At 54.5% G+C, this 15133-nt stretch overlaps 2 protein-coding genes across 2 annotated transcripts; one reads left to right on the plus strand and one right to left on the minus strand.

Annotated features, from left to right (window-relative positions):
* Positions 1–1432: 1432 nt before the first annotated feature.
* On the minus strand, positions 1433–4813 carry PPM1N (protein phosphatase, Mg2+/Mn2+ dependent 1N (putative)). The gene is made up of 5 exons (XM_030873888.3): positions 3880–4813; positions 3160–3277; positions 2978–3083; positions 2833–2893; positions 1433–1652 (listed from the first exon to the last, which is right to left on the minus strand). Exons 1-5 carry the CDS (start codon positions 4792–4794, stop codon positions 1584–1586), a joined length of 1269 nt encoding a protein of 422 aa, XP_030729748.1. The 5' UTR covers positions 4795–4813; the 3' UTR covers positions 1433–1583.
* Positions 4814–5966: 1153 nt separating this feature from the next.
* Positions 5967–14168, plus strand: RTN2 (reticulon 2). Its single transcript, XM_030873891.2, has 10 exons — positions 5967–6166; positions 7828–7872; positions 7996–8466; positions 8572–8832; positions 11061–11268; positions 11640–11778; positions 11925–11994; positions 12121–12167; positions 13328–13386; positions 13659–14168. Exons 1-10 carry the CDS (start codon positions 6133–6135, stop codon positions 13738–13740), a joined length of 1416 nt encoding a protein of 471 aa, XP_030729751.1. The 5' UTR covers positions 5967–6132; the 3' UTR covers positions 13741–14168.
* The last annotated feature ends 965 nt before the right edge of the window (positions 14169–15133 follow it).

The following is a 15133-nucleotide window of genomic DNA, read 5'->3' on the forward strand; positions in this document are numbered from 1 at the left end:
CAGCTTTCCCATCTGTGAAATGGGAGGGGTGGTGCTTCCGTGTGCCACCTACACTATAGTCAGCAGACTTTTTCTATAAATGTCCAAATAGTAAATACTTTAGGCATATTAAACATAGGGCCTCTTTTGCATATTTTTTTACAGCCCTTTAAAAATGTAAAAACCATTCTTAGCTCAAGTGCTGTACAAAACAGGTAGCAAGACCCCTGCACTAGAGAAGCTCCTGCCTATGTACACAGGAGCCTGATCAAGGATCTTTACGGCAGCAGTGACGTAAGGGCAAGAAATTGGAAACAACCTAAATACCCATCAAGAGGATGACGGATGGTGAAACCATTGCACGTCTCTTGTCTGAAGTGCTGAGTAGCAGCTAAAAAGAGTGAGGTGTTTGAGTGGCATGAAAGAAGTTTCCAACACATTATTGAGTAAAAGGAAACAAATTGCCAAATGATACATAGGGTATGAAAAAAATCAAGGAGACACCTAAGGTACCATATACATGTGTGTACATGCCCAATAAAAGGTCTTGAAAAATCCACTCCAAACTCACTGCAGGGGTTACCAGTAGGACACAGAATGGGATCGTGGAGAGTCTGATGGTCATAATCTCAAGCCTCATCTTGAAAATGCTGAGTTCAATCCTGCCTCTAGGCTTTCACACTGGCTGTTCCTTCTGCCCTGGGACACTCTTCCCTGGGGTTTTTGCATGGCTGGCGAGTTCTCTGTTAGGTTCCTGCTCAGTTGTCCCCTCCTCAGAGGTTTTCACTGACCCCCGTCTAAAGCAACCATCTCCAGGTGGAAAATGGAGTGGCAGTGGGTGAGGGATGGAGAGAGACTTCATTGTATACCGTTTTGTGCCCTTTGAATTTCAAACCAAGTGAACTTACCACCCATTCAAAAAATAACAATGTAAAAAACCCAGCATAGCTCCCCTAAGACATTTTCTTATCACGTCCCCCAGTTTCATTTTCCTTGAGACACTTGCCAGTGTCTGAGATGACCTTATTTATGGGTTCCCTTGTTTGCTGTCCCTCCCCCACTCCACCCCACACACTAGGTGGTTCCAGGGGCAGAAACCTCAGTGGGTCTGCCAGGTTGATGGCCTGAGCAGGGCCTTGCACATAGCAGATGCCCCATACGTATTTGCCAAATGACTGGGCAAATCGTGTGTGCGGGGTTTTTTCCACAAGAAAAATGTATTTTGAATTATGTAATTAAAATTTAATTGTAAAAACTTTCCCCTACCTCCCCTCCAAACAGATGAAAAATAGGAAGGGAAGAGAAGGTTATTGAACTGGGTGATTTTCAGGGTCCATTCAGCTCGAAATATTTCAAAGACATTTGGTTTGGGGGTTTTGAGGTTTGGGGTTTTTTTGGGTCTAGCTGGTGGGCGGAATTTCCCCTCTCTCATAAGACCTTCTGTCTTATGAGAGGGAAGTAGGAGAAAGGGAAATAAACATTCTGGGGTTCCTCCATTGGTTTCTCTTCCTTCCGCTAGTCTGCATAGCTGGGGAAGGGGAGTTTTCTTCCTTAATTCCATTGAGGCCCCAGCTGGGCAGAGGGTCCCTAAAGGATGACAGCTGTCAGGCCTCCAAGTCCAAGGCAGAGCTTGAATGGGTGCCAGTGGTCTTCTCAGCCCCATTCTGCCCCATCTGTAACACAAAATGTGGAAGATGGTGAATAGGAATCCCTTCTTGCCCCTCAGCATTTACTCCCCTGTATTCTGGAAGCACCATTCCTATTTTTCCTCTGAGGAATCAGCATTCCCTATCTCTCATTTCCTCAGTTTTGGGTGGAGTGGACCCCAAGGCCAAGCGCTAGAGGATGGGCCTGTGACCCCAGCCCGGCCAATCAGAGACACAGAGACTGGTCAGGCACATGACCCAGTGTGGCCAATGAGAACCAGCCCTGGAAGCACGGCTGCAACTACTGGGAAACTGGCATGCTCTCCCCACTGGGGATGTTAGTTTTCTGGGATAGAGCAGCAACTCTCTGCTACCTCATGTGGAGACGCTGCCTGGGAATGAAGCCAACTCAGAGAAAGGAAAACTAAGACAGTTCCTGATGACATCATCTGACAACCGGATGCAGTCATGCCTTAAGTCCCTATACTCTTCAATTACATGGCCCAGTAAACTCCCTGGTTTGTCTTCCCAGGTTGAATGGCGTTTCTGTCACTCACAACTCAAAAGAATCCTGACAAAGACCTCCTTTCTGCTGCTGAGAAACCATCGCCAACCACCCCCACCCCCACCCCCACTCCGATTGGTAATAACCCAACTCCCTTCTCTGCCCTGCAAAGGCCTTCTGGTTTCCTCCCTCACATTTCCTCCCAGTCCCCCACCCCATACCTTAGTTTATGTGGCTCCACTCACCACCTCCTTGGACATCTGTAAATAGGCTATCTGGGCCTAATTCACAACCTCTCTCCTCTAAGACCTGGGCCACCCGCAGAGATGTCCTGGTGGTCTCTGCAGTGCAGTTAGCCCTTGGTATCGGTCATCAACATCCCTTGAGTTTTTCTGCCTTATTTCTGGATGGAAGGGGTGGTGCTTGGGATGGTGGGGCTTCACAAAGCAATGTTGGGGGCACATTTCTTGGAGGAGAAGCACAATCCCTTCTCCTCTGCTTCTGCATCACCACCGCCCGCTCCCCCCGCCGCACCAACCATCATGCCTAGCACAGGACCAGGTGTGAGAATTTATTACTATATCAGGTAAATTCCTGTCCCCTCTGGCCTCAATTTCCCCATCACTTAAAGAGGTGGCATGGGGGGGGGGGCGCTGAATTACATGCTTCTAAGAGAAACATTCAAGAACACAGGGTCCTTACCACCCAGCGCTCTCCTGAGGCCTGGCAGAACTGAGAGTAAGCGTCAGCGATGACTGTGGCCCTGGAGAGCAAAGGAAGTCCCTCAGGAGGGGACCCTCCTCCTACCACCCATCCTCCCATTCCACCCCACCCCACCCCAACTCACTTGCAGTGGAGCCCTCCCCCAGGAGGTAAATCCGGGATGTCCTCAGAGGCCAAAGTCCTGAAAACTGTGTTCAAGCTGGGGGGCTCCTGGCCAAAGGCACACAGCTCTGAAAAGGAGGCAAGGATTGTGAGTTACCCTGCTTGCTGACCACCCCTTCCGCCGGGCTCCTGGCACCTGCTCACCTGCAACCCTGCGTCCCAGCGCTGCGTCCAGCACTAGCTCCTTCCTGATGGCCTCCTCACAAGGCCTGGGGGCCCCCGGGAAGCAGACCAGGATGCAGGTCATGTTGTCCAGGCTTCCCTGGAGAAGGCAGAGAAAAGAGAGCCTGGTGGAACACGGTTGAATGCCCAGCACAGGGCTCCATGCCCTAGGAAACAGAGTTTCCCAACACTCCCCTTGCTCTAGTGCCCCCTTCCCAATCTGGTTATGCCCATAACTCTAAAGTCCCACCCTTCTGTCAGTCTAAACCAGGCCTCTCACAAGGACCAATTCCTTAGACCACGCCCTCTCACTGTCCTAGCACCACCCTATTAAACAGAGCCACTTCCCTTTTCCAAAGCTCCTCCCACTCTGCTGTTGAGCTGTTCTTCCTTCTGCCACTAGTCACACCTCAGGACCCATCTTTAGGTCTAAGGGCTGTCCCATTCCAAAAGACCACGCCCTTTCTCGTAAATCCCTCCCACTTATCTATCGAGAACTACAACTTTTCCGTCTTGTCTCAAGGCTTCCCTCAGTCTCCGCTCCCTGCACATTTTGGCCCTGCCCCGTTCCAGCAGGCCCCGTCCCCTATTTGGAGTCCCACCTCTCCTTTTCTAGTTTTACTCTCGCCTCTGCATCAAAGCTCCTCCCCACTAAATCCCTTAGGTTCGTCCCTCTAAGATCGCAAGCCCCGCCCCCAGGACCTTGCAAAGACACGTGTCCAACAGCTGCGCGCAGAGAAGCTGTGGGGCCAAGCCCAAGCAGAGGCGAGACGCCACCAGTCCCGCCAGGGCAGAGCCAGACATGGCGTCCCACACACCATCAGAGGCCAGGAGCATGAATTCGTCCTCTGCTCGGCGTGCCAGGGCGGTCACTTCAGGCTCCGCGGAAACGAGCTGCAGTTCAGGGGGCCTTCCCGGAGCCTCTTTGTAGGCAAAGTCTCCCAGTGCTCGGGACACTGCCAGAGAGCCCTCGAGGCGCCGGCGGCTGATGGTGCCGCCCGCGTCATGGATGCGCTCGCGTTCCCGGGGATGGAGGGGCCGATGGTCTTCGGTGATGAAGGCCACGGCGCCGGCGCGACTCAGCACCGCGCGGGAGTCACCGCAGTGCGCCAGGTACAGAAAGTGCGGGGAAACCAGCAACGCCAAGGCGGTGGAGCCTCCCGGCTCGCCGCGGGGCCAGAGCGCGCGCAGGCGTGCGTCTGCGCTCAGAAAGGCGCGGCGCAGTGCTTCGCACACGCCCTCGGGCTCGCCGGGCGCTGGGCCCAGCGCCTCGAGCACGTAGCCCGGCAGGTGGCGCGCACCGAAGAGGGCGGCTCTCGTCCCACCGTGGCCGTCGAGGATCGCGAAGAAAGCCCAGCCCGGGCCCAGCCCGGGTAGCTCAAGCCAAGCGCAATGCGCGTCCTCCATGTGTGCGCGCCACCCTTGCACTGCGCTCGCCCCGAAGCTCAAGCCCCAAGACGCCGCCGCACCCCCGTGCGGCCGCTGGGCGCATCGCGGCGCGTCCAGGAGGGACTGAGGCCCGTCGGGAGAGCTGCGCCTCTCCTCTGCCTCCTCCACCCTCTCTTGCTTGCGAGCTGGCCAGAGGAGACGTTCCAGCAGGCGGGCAAGGGCCGCCATCCTTCAGCCTGGGGATCAGGAAAGCTCCACCCTCTGCACCTGCTAACAGCCCCGCAACCCCGCAACCCCGCCCCCGTCACCTCCACTAATCCTCTGCACTGTGAAATTTTAAACCACCTAAATCTCCTTCCTATGCCCTTGACTTGCACTCAAGTCGAATCACTAGAAGGGATTGAACTCTTCGTTCTCCTCTCTTCCGCACTTTCAAAGTGAGGATTGGGGTTTGGGTCAGGGAAAAAAGATAATAGTACCAAACTAGCATTTACCATGAGCTACACACTGTTATACATCATCATCTCCAATTTACCGAAGAGGAAACTGAGTCACAGAAGTAAACAGTGTTACAAGGAAACAATCTCTAGAATCCGTTTTCTCAACACAACACTCGGCTTCGGCTGCCCAGCCCGACTCTGTTCAATCTCTGCCCACATCAGTGGTCCCATCCGGGTTCCAAAAGCTTTACATGCTTAATTTTGTTATTTCGACCCCTCCCCTCTCCTCGCCTCACTCCAGGTTCAGCTCACCTTCTGGGCAGCACCACCACCCTTGATTGTTCTGCCCTATTCCCTCTAGGCCACGCCTCTAGCTCCTCAGTCTCGGACTGACCCCACCCAATTTAGAACAATTCTAAATTGGCTTAAACCTCCCCAAGTCTGAGTTCCTCCCCTTGTCTCAAAACTTTCCGAGTAGTTTCTCCCCGCCCCCTTTCCCACTCCCATTGAGAATCTAGGCTTATACCTCTACCTCTCAGCGGTAAAATCTTTATACCCTCCCCTCAATGCCACCTCTAGCTCCACCCCAACCCACTCTGAGATCCACGCCCCCATCCTCTCCGCCTAGGCTCCTTCATCATCATTTCCCGGAGCCCCTCACGCTACCCTCGGTCCCGCTTCTCTCCCCCTAAAGGCCCCGCCCTCTTCTGTCTAGACCCCGCCCTTCAGACCGCCTTCCAGGCCTTCTCGACAGGTAGCCTGCGGTCCTAGCCCCGCCCCTCTATTAGGAAGGCCACGCCCACCTCCATCCTCCCGGGTGTTTCCCCTCCCCCTCCGCCTCCCTCATGTTCCGCCCCCCGTTCTCTGGCCCCGCCCCCGGGCCCCGCGCTGCAGTCGCCCCACAGCGGCCCCGCCCGCCACCGCTGAGCCGAACCGAGGGCGGCGGCGGCGGCGGCGGCGGCGGCGGCGGCGGCGGTGGCGGCTGCTGGAGCGGCCCGGGAGGAGGAGGCAGCGAGGATGGCGGCGGCGGCGTCCTGGGCGCGGCGGAGATGAGCGCTCGCGGCCCCAGGCCCAGGGCGGCGTGGCCGGAGTGGGCGGGGGTCCCGATGCAGGCCCGAGGGGGGCCATGGGGCAGGTCCTGCCGGTCTTCGCCCACTGCAGTGAGTAGGGGGAGGCTCAGGCCTGGTGTGGGGCCCAGAGGCCCGGGTGGGCTCCTCCCCGGTTTCCCCTCCGACCTGGGCCGCGGGAGAGCCGAGATGGGGAGGAAGCGAAGGAGACAAAGGAAGCTCTCCCTCCCCACCGTGTTCTAGCGGCGATGGGGGCGACTTGACCCGGACAACCTGAGTGAGACTGGGCAGAGGCTGGGGGCACTGAGATAGCCGACGAGGGGCGCTCTGGGCCCTTGAATGTGCCCCGGGGCTCCGCCCGGGGATGAGGAAGCTCTCCGGGAGCTGTCCCCTCGCCCTGGTGCTGGCCACAGCCAGCGGTGAGGGGATTTGAATAGAGGGGTAGAGCCACGATGGAGAAGAGGGTCTGACTCCCCCCTTCCCCCGCATCACCCATCTTCGCATCCCACCTCCGTTTTCTCCCCAGACTCAGAGGCAGCCCCGACCTCGCCCGAATTGTACAATCCCCTGTCCCCGGGATACAGCCATCCCTGGGTTGGGACTAGGACTCCTGGGTCCTTAGGTTTTACCACTCCAGGTCTCTGATTCCTGGCCTCCTATTCCCTAGCTGAAGAAACGAGGTGGGGGCGGGGGGGCATCTGATTTCAATCTCCAAACGGTACTGAGCATCTCCTGTAGGCAAAGCCCCAAGCTAACTCTGAGAGGCTGAATTCCATAATTGAAAACGCCTTGCCTGAGCCTTATGATTTCTGAGCCCAGGGCTCTAACAGTCCTTGGCTAACATGCTCTGTCTCACACCCCTATGGTTCTGACAGCTGGGGATTGCAACGCCGACCTAGCCACTTGCACGTCTTGGGAGTCAACATGCCAAAATTCTGAGAATTTGTTATTTCAACATTTTAGAGTATCATCCCAACATTCTAATATCTTGTCCTTACCTGGGCTTACAAAGGAAAGCCCTACGTGATCTCCCCACCCCCACCCCACCCCGCCTTTCCTCTCTGCCCTCATCTCCCTTCCATCTCCCCATCAGTCACCCTGTTCCAGTCCCATCTGCACACTTCTCAGTTCCTCAGATATGCAAAGCTTAGTGCTTGCCTCAGGGCCTTTGCACTGGCTTTTCCCTCTGCCTGGAAGACGCTTCCCTAGATATCCGCATGGTTTCCTCACATCATTCAGGTTTCTGTTCAAATGGCATCCGGGAAGTCTTCCTCACCAACCTGTCTGAAATAGCACCCCCTTACTTTCTCTTCCCTTACCTTAATTTTTCTCCACACACTTAGCACCCAACATCATAAGTTTAATTGTTACTGTCTATCTCCCCTATAGAGTGTAAGCTCTATGAGACTAGACATTTTGTCTGTTTTGTTCACAGTTGTATCCTCAGGATCTAAAACAGTGCCTGGCATGTATTAAACAATTAATGGTTGTTGAAAGAATTAATTAATTGAAGCCTCCTAAAATCCCTAATTTAAAGACACTAAGATCGAGATTCCTGGATTTGAACTTCTAAGACTGAGCTTCAGACAGCAGGGATGCTAAGGTTTTACAGTCTGTATACAGAATGTTCTAGAGGTCCTGTAATTAAAACTCTAAGATTCCTTAATTCAGACAGGTTTCCAGGACTAGCACACTACTTCTGTAACTCGGGCAATCTAAGCTTCTAAGAGTCTTTGATTCTTTCCCTCTTGCAGAAGAAGCTCCGTCTACAGCTTCCTCTACTCCTGACTCCACAGAAGGTAAGCAGAGAGGGAGGGTGTGAGAGTGGGACTTGAAGGGGGCTCACAGCTGGGTAAAGGGGTTAAGGGGAGTGGGCTAGGGTCTTGGTCAGAGGAGTTCATGCCCTCCTTTGCTCATGGCAGGAGGGAACGACGACTCGGATTTTCGGGAGCTGCATACAGCCCGGGAATTCTCAGAGGAAGACGAGGAGGAGACCACATCGCAGGACTGGGGCACTCCCCGGGAGCTGACCTTCTCCTACATCGCCTTCGATGGCGTGCTGGGCTCTGGGGCCCGCAGGGATTCAGCTGCTCGCCGCCCACGGCCCCAGGGCCGCTCAGTCTCGGAGCCGCGAGAGCCGCCCCCACAACCTGGCCTGGGCGACAGCTTGGAGAGCATCCCCAGCCTGAGCCAATCCCCGGAGCCTGGGCGCCGTGGTCACCCCGATTCTGCCCCTCCAGCTGAGCGCCCCCTGGAGGACCTGGGGCTCCAACTGGACCAAGTGGGCTGGGCGGCCCGGGGAGCAGGGTCCGGGGAAGACTCTGCCACCAGTAGCTCCACCCCGCTGGATGACGAAGAGCCCGACGGATCAGAGGTTGGAGAGGCTGGGAAAGGTGAGATGTCCCAGGTGCTGGGACAAAAGCCACCAGGGGTGGGTGGTCTCTCCTTAGGGCACCTCCATGGTGAAAGCTCACAGCCTTCTCTCTCTAACGCACCAGAACTGGACCTACAACTCGGACTCGCTCAGTCCTCGCCGCCCGAAGTCTTGACTCCACAGCCCAGCCCTGGCTCTGGAATCCCTCAGGCCCGTACCCCATCTCCACATCGATCTCGGGATTCGAACTCTTGGCCAGATGAGCCCTTGCTGGACAAGAAGGAGGAGGAAGAGCCATGGGGAGGGCTGGAGCGGGAGCCAATCACGGGGCAGTGCCTCGATAGCACGGACCAATCAGAATTCACATTGGAACCACACTTTCTAGGTAAAGTGCATGAGGGAACGTGCTCCTTTGGACTACAGCGAGGGTGGAGGATTGATTTTTAAAGGGACCATCCTCTGGAAGGAACGGAGGAGAATGGAGAAGCGAGGAGGTATTGCTACTGGCAAGACATTGTAAACTCCACCCTTTAAAAAAATTTTCCCGTTACCTGAGATTGCTATTGGCTCTTTTTAAATGGTTCCCCCGCCCACTTGAGAAGTTAGCCCTCCCACCTGAGAAGTTGGAAGAAGCATTAGAATTGGCTAATTGCTAAAAAATAATCCCTCTTTTGGAGTGCTCCCCCTAGAGGCTGATTTTGGACAGGCCAAATCCCTGAAAAAATAATGCTCTTTTCTGAATGTGGCCACCGGGCAAGTAAAAGTAAACTCCGTGCGTTTTAAAAACTCTCCTCTTCCCGGACCACATGAATTGGCCAATTGTAAATAGACCCCGCCTTACTTTAAAGTATGCTCAGCCTCCACGAACGGTTCCTATAGGTAGGTTATAGACATCACTGCTTTTGGCTGTTTACAAAGAGAGCCACCCCGTTTTGGAATTGTTCCCACCGCAATGGAGAGTCATTGGCTGGGTACAAAGGAGCCCCGCCCCCTTACTCCCTCCCTCCGGGTTCCACTGAAGTGGGCAAAATCCCTGAGAAGCAGCAGTGTCTGTAGCCTCTCACTCGGAGCCGAGATGGGGAGTAAAGGTGGGCTTTCGGGGCGGGTTGGGACGCGGGCGCTGGGGGACCGTGGAAAGGGACCCAGATTCACTTTTATCGCCCTCAAATCTGGGGGATGTTTCCTCTTGGTCCCAGATTCCCCAGAGCGGCAGGCTGGGGCTGAGGGGCTGCGGGGGTGTCTAGGGAGGGCGTGGAGGGAGTATGGGGTCCCCTCTCTCTCGAGCCGGAGCTTTGGGGCCCAAGAGCAGCGAGGCCCCCTCCCCCAGCCTCAGGCCCAGGCGGTGCTGTCACTCAGTAGCTGGACAGGCCAGCACAGCTGCCTGAGAGGCACCCTCCCCCCATCGTGCCTAAACTTAGCCCCCGCCTCAGGCGACCCGGCCCCTCCCCCACCACTGGCTCAGGCTTTGGGGAGCCTGCAGGGGAGGGGTTGAGGGGAGGTCTACCCTAGTTAGAGGTAGATGGGAGGATGTGCATAGGGAAGATACAGAAGTGAGGAGAGTCAGACTCTGAGGGGGACTGGTTGGGATGGGTCAGTTTGATTGGGGTTAAGGGTGGGAGGATGGAGACTGTCTGGAAATAGATGGCAGGGTACTGGGCTCTCAGTTCAGGGCTCAAAGCAGAGCCGATTATAGGGACGGCTGTTAAAAGTTAAGATGAGTGAGATGAAACGTTGAGGTCCAAAGGTCACTGATCAGGACAGAGGCTGGGCTTGGGAGGTGAGTTTAGGATCTCTGAAAGGGGTCAGAAGTTTGAGTTAGGGCCTAAGAAGGAGGATGATGTTATTAATACATTTAGGACTTCGATGTATGTGTTGGTAGGGGTATCAAGAAGACGTGACTTTACACCTGTCAGGGTGCAAAAAATAAAAAGAACAATAACACCCATTGCTGGGCAGGATGCTGGGAAAAGATCACTTGCGTGTTGCTCATAGAAATAAGGATTGTTACAGTCTTGCTAGTAAGCAATCTGATCATATTTATGACATTCAAAAATACATACTTAGTCCACCCAGCGATTCGACCCCTGGCACTCTATCTCAGAAATAGAACCTCCCGGAGGTAAGAATATCTGCAGGAGGCTGGTCCTTGTAGTACTGTCAGGGAAGAGGATGGGGGAGGAAACAAAGTAAACGACCCAGCAATAGCTGCATGGTTGAATAAAATGAATGATGGTGTAGCCACACCATGGAATATCGTGTAGCCCTTAAAATGAATGAATGAATAGCTATTCCCGTTGACTAGGAGGGAATTCTAGGAGGAAAATAGAGTGAGATATGCATGATGCAGAAGATTGATTTTTCACCCAAAATTGTGTTCACACATTATCTATGGGCAGGAGTAAGCTTGAGGGGACTTGCTAGACAGTTAACTTGGGTTTTCCAGGAGGCAAGCATGGAATAAAAGAAGATAAATAAAAATCTGGAAATTGGGTTAAGGCTCTGACAGGTGTGTCGAGAGGTGATGTTTCAGCCCCAAGACAGGAAATAGGAGGTCAGGAGGTCAGCCAGGCCAGCTCCAAACCCCAGCCTGATTGCCGCCCCCTCCCTCCACAGTGGCAGACCTGCTGTACTGGAAGGACACGAGGACGTCAGGAGTGGTCTTCACAGGCCTCATGGTCTCCCTGCTCAGCCTCCTGCGTTTTAGCATCGTGTCCGTGGCGGCCCACGTGGCCCTGTTGCTGCTCTGCGGCACCATCTCTCTCAGGGTTTACCGAAAAGTGCTGCAGGCCGTGCACCGGGGAGACGGCGCCAACCCCTTCCAGTGAGAGCCTGCAGCCTGGCCCCCAAACCTGACCTCTGTCCAGACCTCAGCGCTGACCCTAAGTCATGACCCATGACCTCAGATCAGGCACTGACTTCTCACCCTGGCCCTGACCCATCCTGTTCCTGTTCCTGACTCCAGCCTGACCCTGACATTAAACCAGACTCTGACCCTTGACTTCCAGCCGTAACCTCAGACCCTAACCTCTTACCCTTAATCCTTGATCCCGTCTCCTGACCCTGACCTCCACCCTAGCATGCTACACCTGGCCTTACTCCCCAACCCTCACTTCTTGCCCTTGACTCAGCCACGCCCCTCAGCCTGGGTCCCATCCACCCATTGAGTGGCCTCACACACCTCTGTTCTCTCAGGGCCTACCTGGATGTGGACCTGACCCTGACTCGGGAGCAGACAGAACGTATGTCCCAACAGATTGCCTCCTGTGTGGTCTCTGCGGCCATGCAGCTGCGGCATTTCTTTCTGGTAGAAGACTTCGTGGATTCCCTCAAGGTGCCCCGAAGCCCCACACTCCCTCCTGGGTCCCAACATTCAACTCCCTGCCCCTGGGGGGAGGAGGGGAGAAGGGCCATTGCTGGGGAAGTTCCCAGCCCAGGGTGTACCCCATAGACTCTGCTGACCCCGACCCTCACCTTCAGCTGGCCCTTCTCTTCTACATCTTGACCTTCGTGGGTGCCGTCTTCAATGGTTTGACTCTTCTCATTCTGGGTGAGCTGGGAAGGCTGTGAGGGGCGGCGCGGGGAGGTGGGTTGCTGGGGTCTGCTGGAGGACAGGGCTCTGAATGGAGCTGTCAATCTCCCTGGAGAGCCCTGACCCCCATCTCTGTGCCCGCAGGAGTGATCGGTTTATTCACAGTCCCTCTGCTGTACCGGCAGCACCAGGTAAGTGCGACAGGCCCTCAGTTGGCAGTACCCCGGCCAAACCACCCCACACACACACACAGCCGGGGTCCGTGACAGATGTCCCAGCCAGAGACAGGAGGACAAGCTGGTGTTCCCACCCCTGACAGAATCAGGCTCTGACTGACACATGCTAGGCACAGGTGGTCTGCCTGCTGCCCCTCCTCCATGCAGCTAGGGTCTACCTAATATGTTTCCACAGCCAGAGACAGGCATTTCGATAGGTGGCCCGTGACAGAGCCAGGATCTGACACATTGCAACCCAAGGCAGGTAGACTAACTGATGCTTCTCCCCAACAGTGATCCAAGGTCTGCCTTGACACGTCCTACCTCCAGAGAGGCAGCCTGACTGGTGTCTTCTCTCCCGACATAGCACGAGGCTGAACAACACTCTTTCTAGCCAGAAACAGGCAGACAGATGAATGCCTTCTCCTGATACCCCGATACCCTGTCTCCCCTGATACCACCAGAGACTGACAAACACATATTCCATTTGCAGACAGACAGACAGACAGACTGACGCCATCTATCCCTACACATAGTCTGGGTCTGACTGACACCCAGCCCAGCCCAGAACACTGACAGAACCAGGGCCAACTGACACATATCCTATCCAGAGACAGGCAGATGGACCAACATTCCATTTTTAACATTCTCCGGCACAGCTGAGAGCCAAACGATACATGTTCCTGCCAGGGAGATAGCCCTAGCTCCCTCACATGCCGGAATCACCGAGGCTCACAAAGTCAGTTAACACTGAATTAAACTAATATTTAAATCAATCCACTCAGGGACGCGACAACCAACACTAACACTCTCTATTCTTACGCTGCCCCTAAACACACACACACACAAAACTCACTCAAAGATTAACAGTAGTTCCCAGGACGCAAAGCCACTGGCAGATTCTTGTGTGTCTACCTGACATCACTTCCCACACAGAGTGTGGTCCAATTGACTTGACACTTCACCTTGGACCTCTGATTTCCAAGGGTATTTTATCAGGTTTAGAGTTGATGGTGGAGTGGTGGGCCACTCCTCCCAACTCCTGATCTGGGGGTGGGGGAGGAAGAAGCTTTCTTAATGAATTAGGGAGAAGAACCCCCTCCAATCTCTCCTTTCACCCCTTCTTGTCTCCCCAGGCCCAGATTGACCAGTATGTGGGATTGGTGACCAATCAGTTGAGCCACATCAAAGCTAAGTAAGGGCATGTGGTAGAGACGGATGGGCTGGGGAATGCGAAAACTTGGGAATGCTCCTCCGCGGCCCCACCCCCAATATTCCCTGTCCCTAAATCTCCTGGGGCTGAGTGCCTGCTTTTCTTAAAAGGTGAGAGACAGTTCCATCGCAGGCCAGTAGGTGGAGGGCAGGGGCTGGCTTGGGCACTCAGTTCCTCCATCGAGTTTTTAGTTCCTAGATACTACTTATCCTGTCGCTTGCCCCACCCCTTGACTCCACCTGTTTCTCCCTCAGGATCCGAGCTAAGTTCCCAGGGACCGGAGCCCTTGCCTCGGCAGCAGCCGCAGTCTCCGGATCCAAAGCCAAAGCCGAATGAAAGGGGTGCCTCTGCCTGCGGGACGCCTGCCCCCACCCCCTGTAGCCCTCTGCCCTCCTCCATTTCCCTTCCATCCCCACCCTCTCCCTGCCTCATCCCAAGCCATTTCCCAGTGGGTGTCAGGATCGCTCACACCAGGGAGTTTGCGCAAATTGCCTGAGTGGCCAGGACTACATTTCCCAAGAGGCTCTGCTCTAGGAGTCTTGGAAAGGCGAGGCACCTTGGCCACGGGGCCTGCTGGGACTTGTAGTTGCCTAGATAGGGCACACGCCCTGCACTTCCGGGACCCCACCGCTGGAGGCGCCGTGAGGGGGTGGTGTCTCCTGGATGCCACTGGCCCCAACGCTGGGGCTTTGCATGGGGCCCAGGGGAGGCCTGAGCTTGGATTTACACTGTAATAAAGACTTCTGTGGAAAACCCAAGGCCTCCTGTGCTTCCAGCCCCGTCCAGTTTTCACCTTCCTGTACTGAAAAGCAGGTAAGTGATACTCAAGGAGGAATCTTCCCCATCTCTGCGGAGGAAGAAACTTCCCCTCTGCAATCTGAGAGTTGGCTGATCCCAGGGCTAGCCAAACCTTGACAGCCACTTTCCATGCCTGTGCTCAAGGCAGACATCGCGAGTCGATCCCCACACTCTCCCTGCTGGGCAACCATTTCACCTGAGTCCGAGAACCATGTATCCAACTGCCTAATGGAAGACTCTCCCCTCAAACATATCTAAACCTCTTCCTTGTCCTATCTGATTTCCCACTCAGGGACATCCCCTCCTGCCCAGCCAGAGACCCAGGTATGGCCCTGGACTCCTAATCCCTCACCCCCAACATCTAGTCAGTCAGCAAGCCATGTCTTTTCTCTCTTTCCAACCTCTCCACCCGTTTCTCTCCATTCCAACTGCCTTGGGAATAAGCACAGGGCCTCGTGGCCTCTTTGGGCCTCAGTTTCCAAAACTAAACTGGGGGAGGAGGAGGCAGGAGACTGGAGTCTAAAGACCGACAGACCTGGATTGAATCATCTTCACTTTTTGGCTGCGTAACCCTGAGCAAGTGAACTCACCTCTTGAAGGCTCATTTCCTCAAATAGAAAATTGTCGCCATAAACTACCTACATGTAAAGCCCTTGTTACAGGGCCTGGCATAGAATAAATGTCCAGTAAACAGAAGCTGCATTGTTAGCTATGACATTGTTTCCCAAACCTCAGTCAGCCCTCAGGACCTTGATGATCTTTATATCACCTGTTCTGCTATTTGCCTAATTTTTTCTTTAAATTGGTTTATTAAAAAAAATAAAACAAATGTCTTTTAAAAGGAAATGTTACTCCACCACCAAGGAAGTCAGTATCATTTGCCAGAAATAGAAGATAACAGTTAAACACGAAACTATTACCATTTAAACTG

The sequence above is a fragment of the Globicephala melas genome, chromosome 19 (assembly GCF_963455315.2).
Source record: "Globicephala melas chromosome 19, mGloMel1.2, whole genome shotgun sequence".
Taxonomy (NCBI): domain Eukaryota; kingdom Metazoa; phylum Chordata; class Mammalia; order Artiodactyla; family Delphinidae; genus Globicephala; species Globicephala melas.

Excerpts from the sequence above, each read along its gene's own strand:
- PPM1N (XM_030873888.3), bottom strand. The coding sequence starts at position 4,794 with ATGGCGGCCCTTGCCCGCCTGCTGGAACGTCTCCTCTGGCCAGCTCGC. Across the intron at positions 3,084-3,159 it reads GCTGGGACGCAGGGTTGCAG|AGCTGTGTGCCTTTGGCCAG; the intron begins GTGAGCAGGTGC and ends CCTCCTTTTCAG. Across the intron at positions 2,894-2,977 it reads GGGGGAGGGCTCCACTGCAA|GGCCACAGTCATCGCTGACG; the intron begins GTGAGTTGGGGT and ends TTTGCTCTCCAG.
- RTN2 (XM_030873891.2), top strand. The coding sequence starts at position 6,133 with ATGGGGCAGGTCCTGCCGGTCTTCGCCCACTGCA. Across the intron at positions 8,467-8,571 it reads GGTTGGAGAGGCTGGGAAAG|AACTGGACCTACAACTCGGA; the intron begins GTGAGATGTCCC and ends CTAACGCACCAG. Across the intron at positions 11,779-11,924 it reads ACTTCGTGGATTCCCTCAAG|CTGGCCCTTCTCTTCTACAT; the intron begins GTGCCCCGAAGC and ends CCTCACCTTCAG.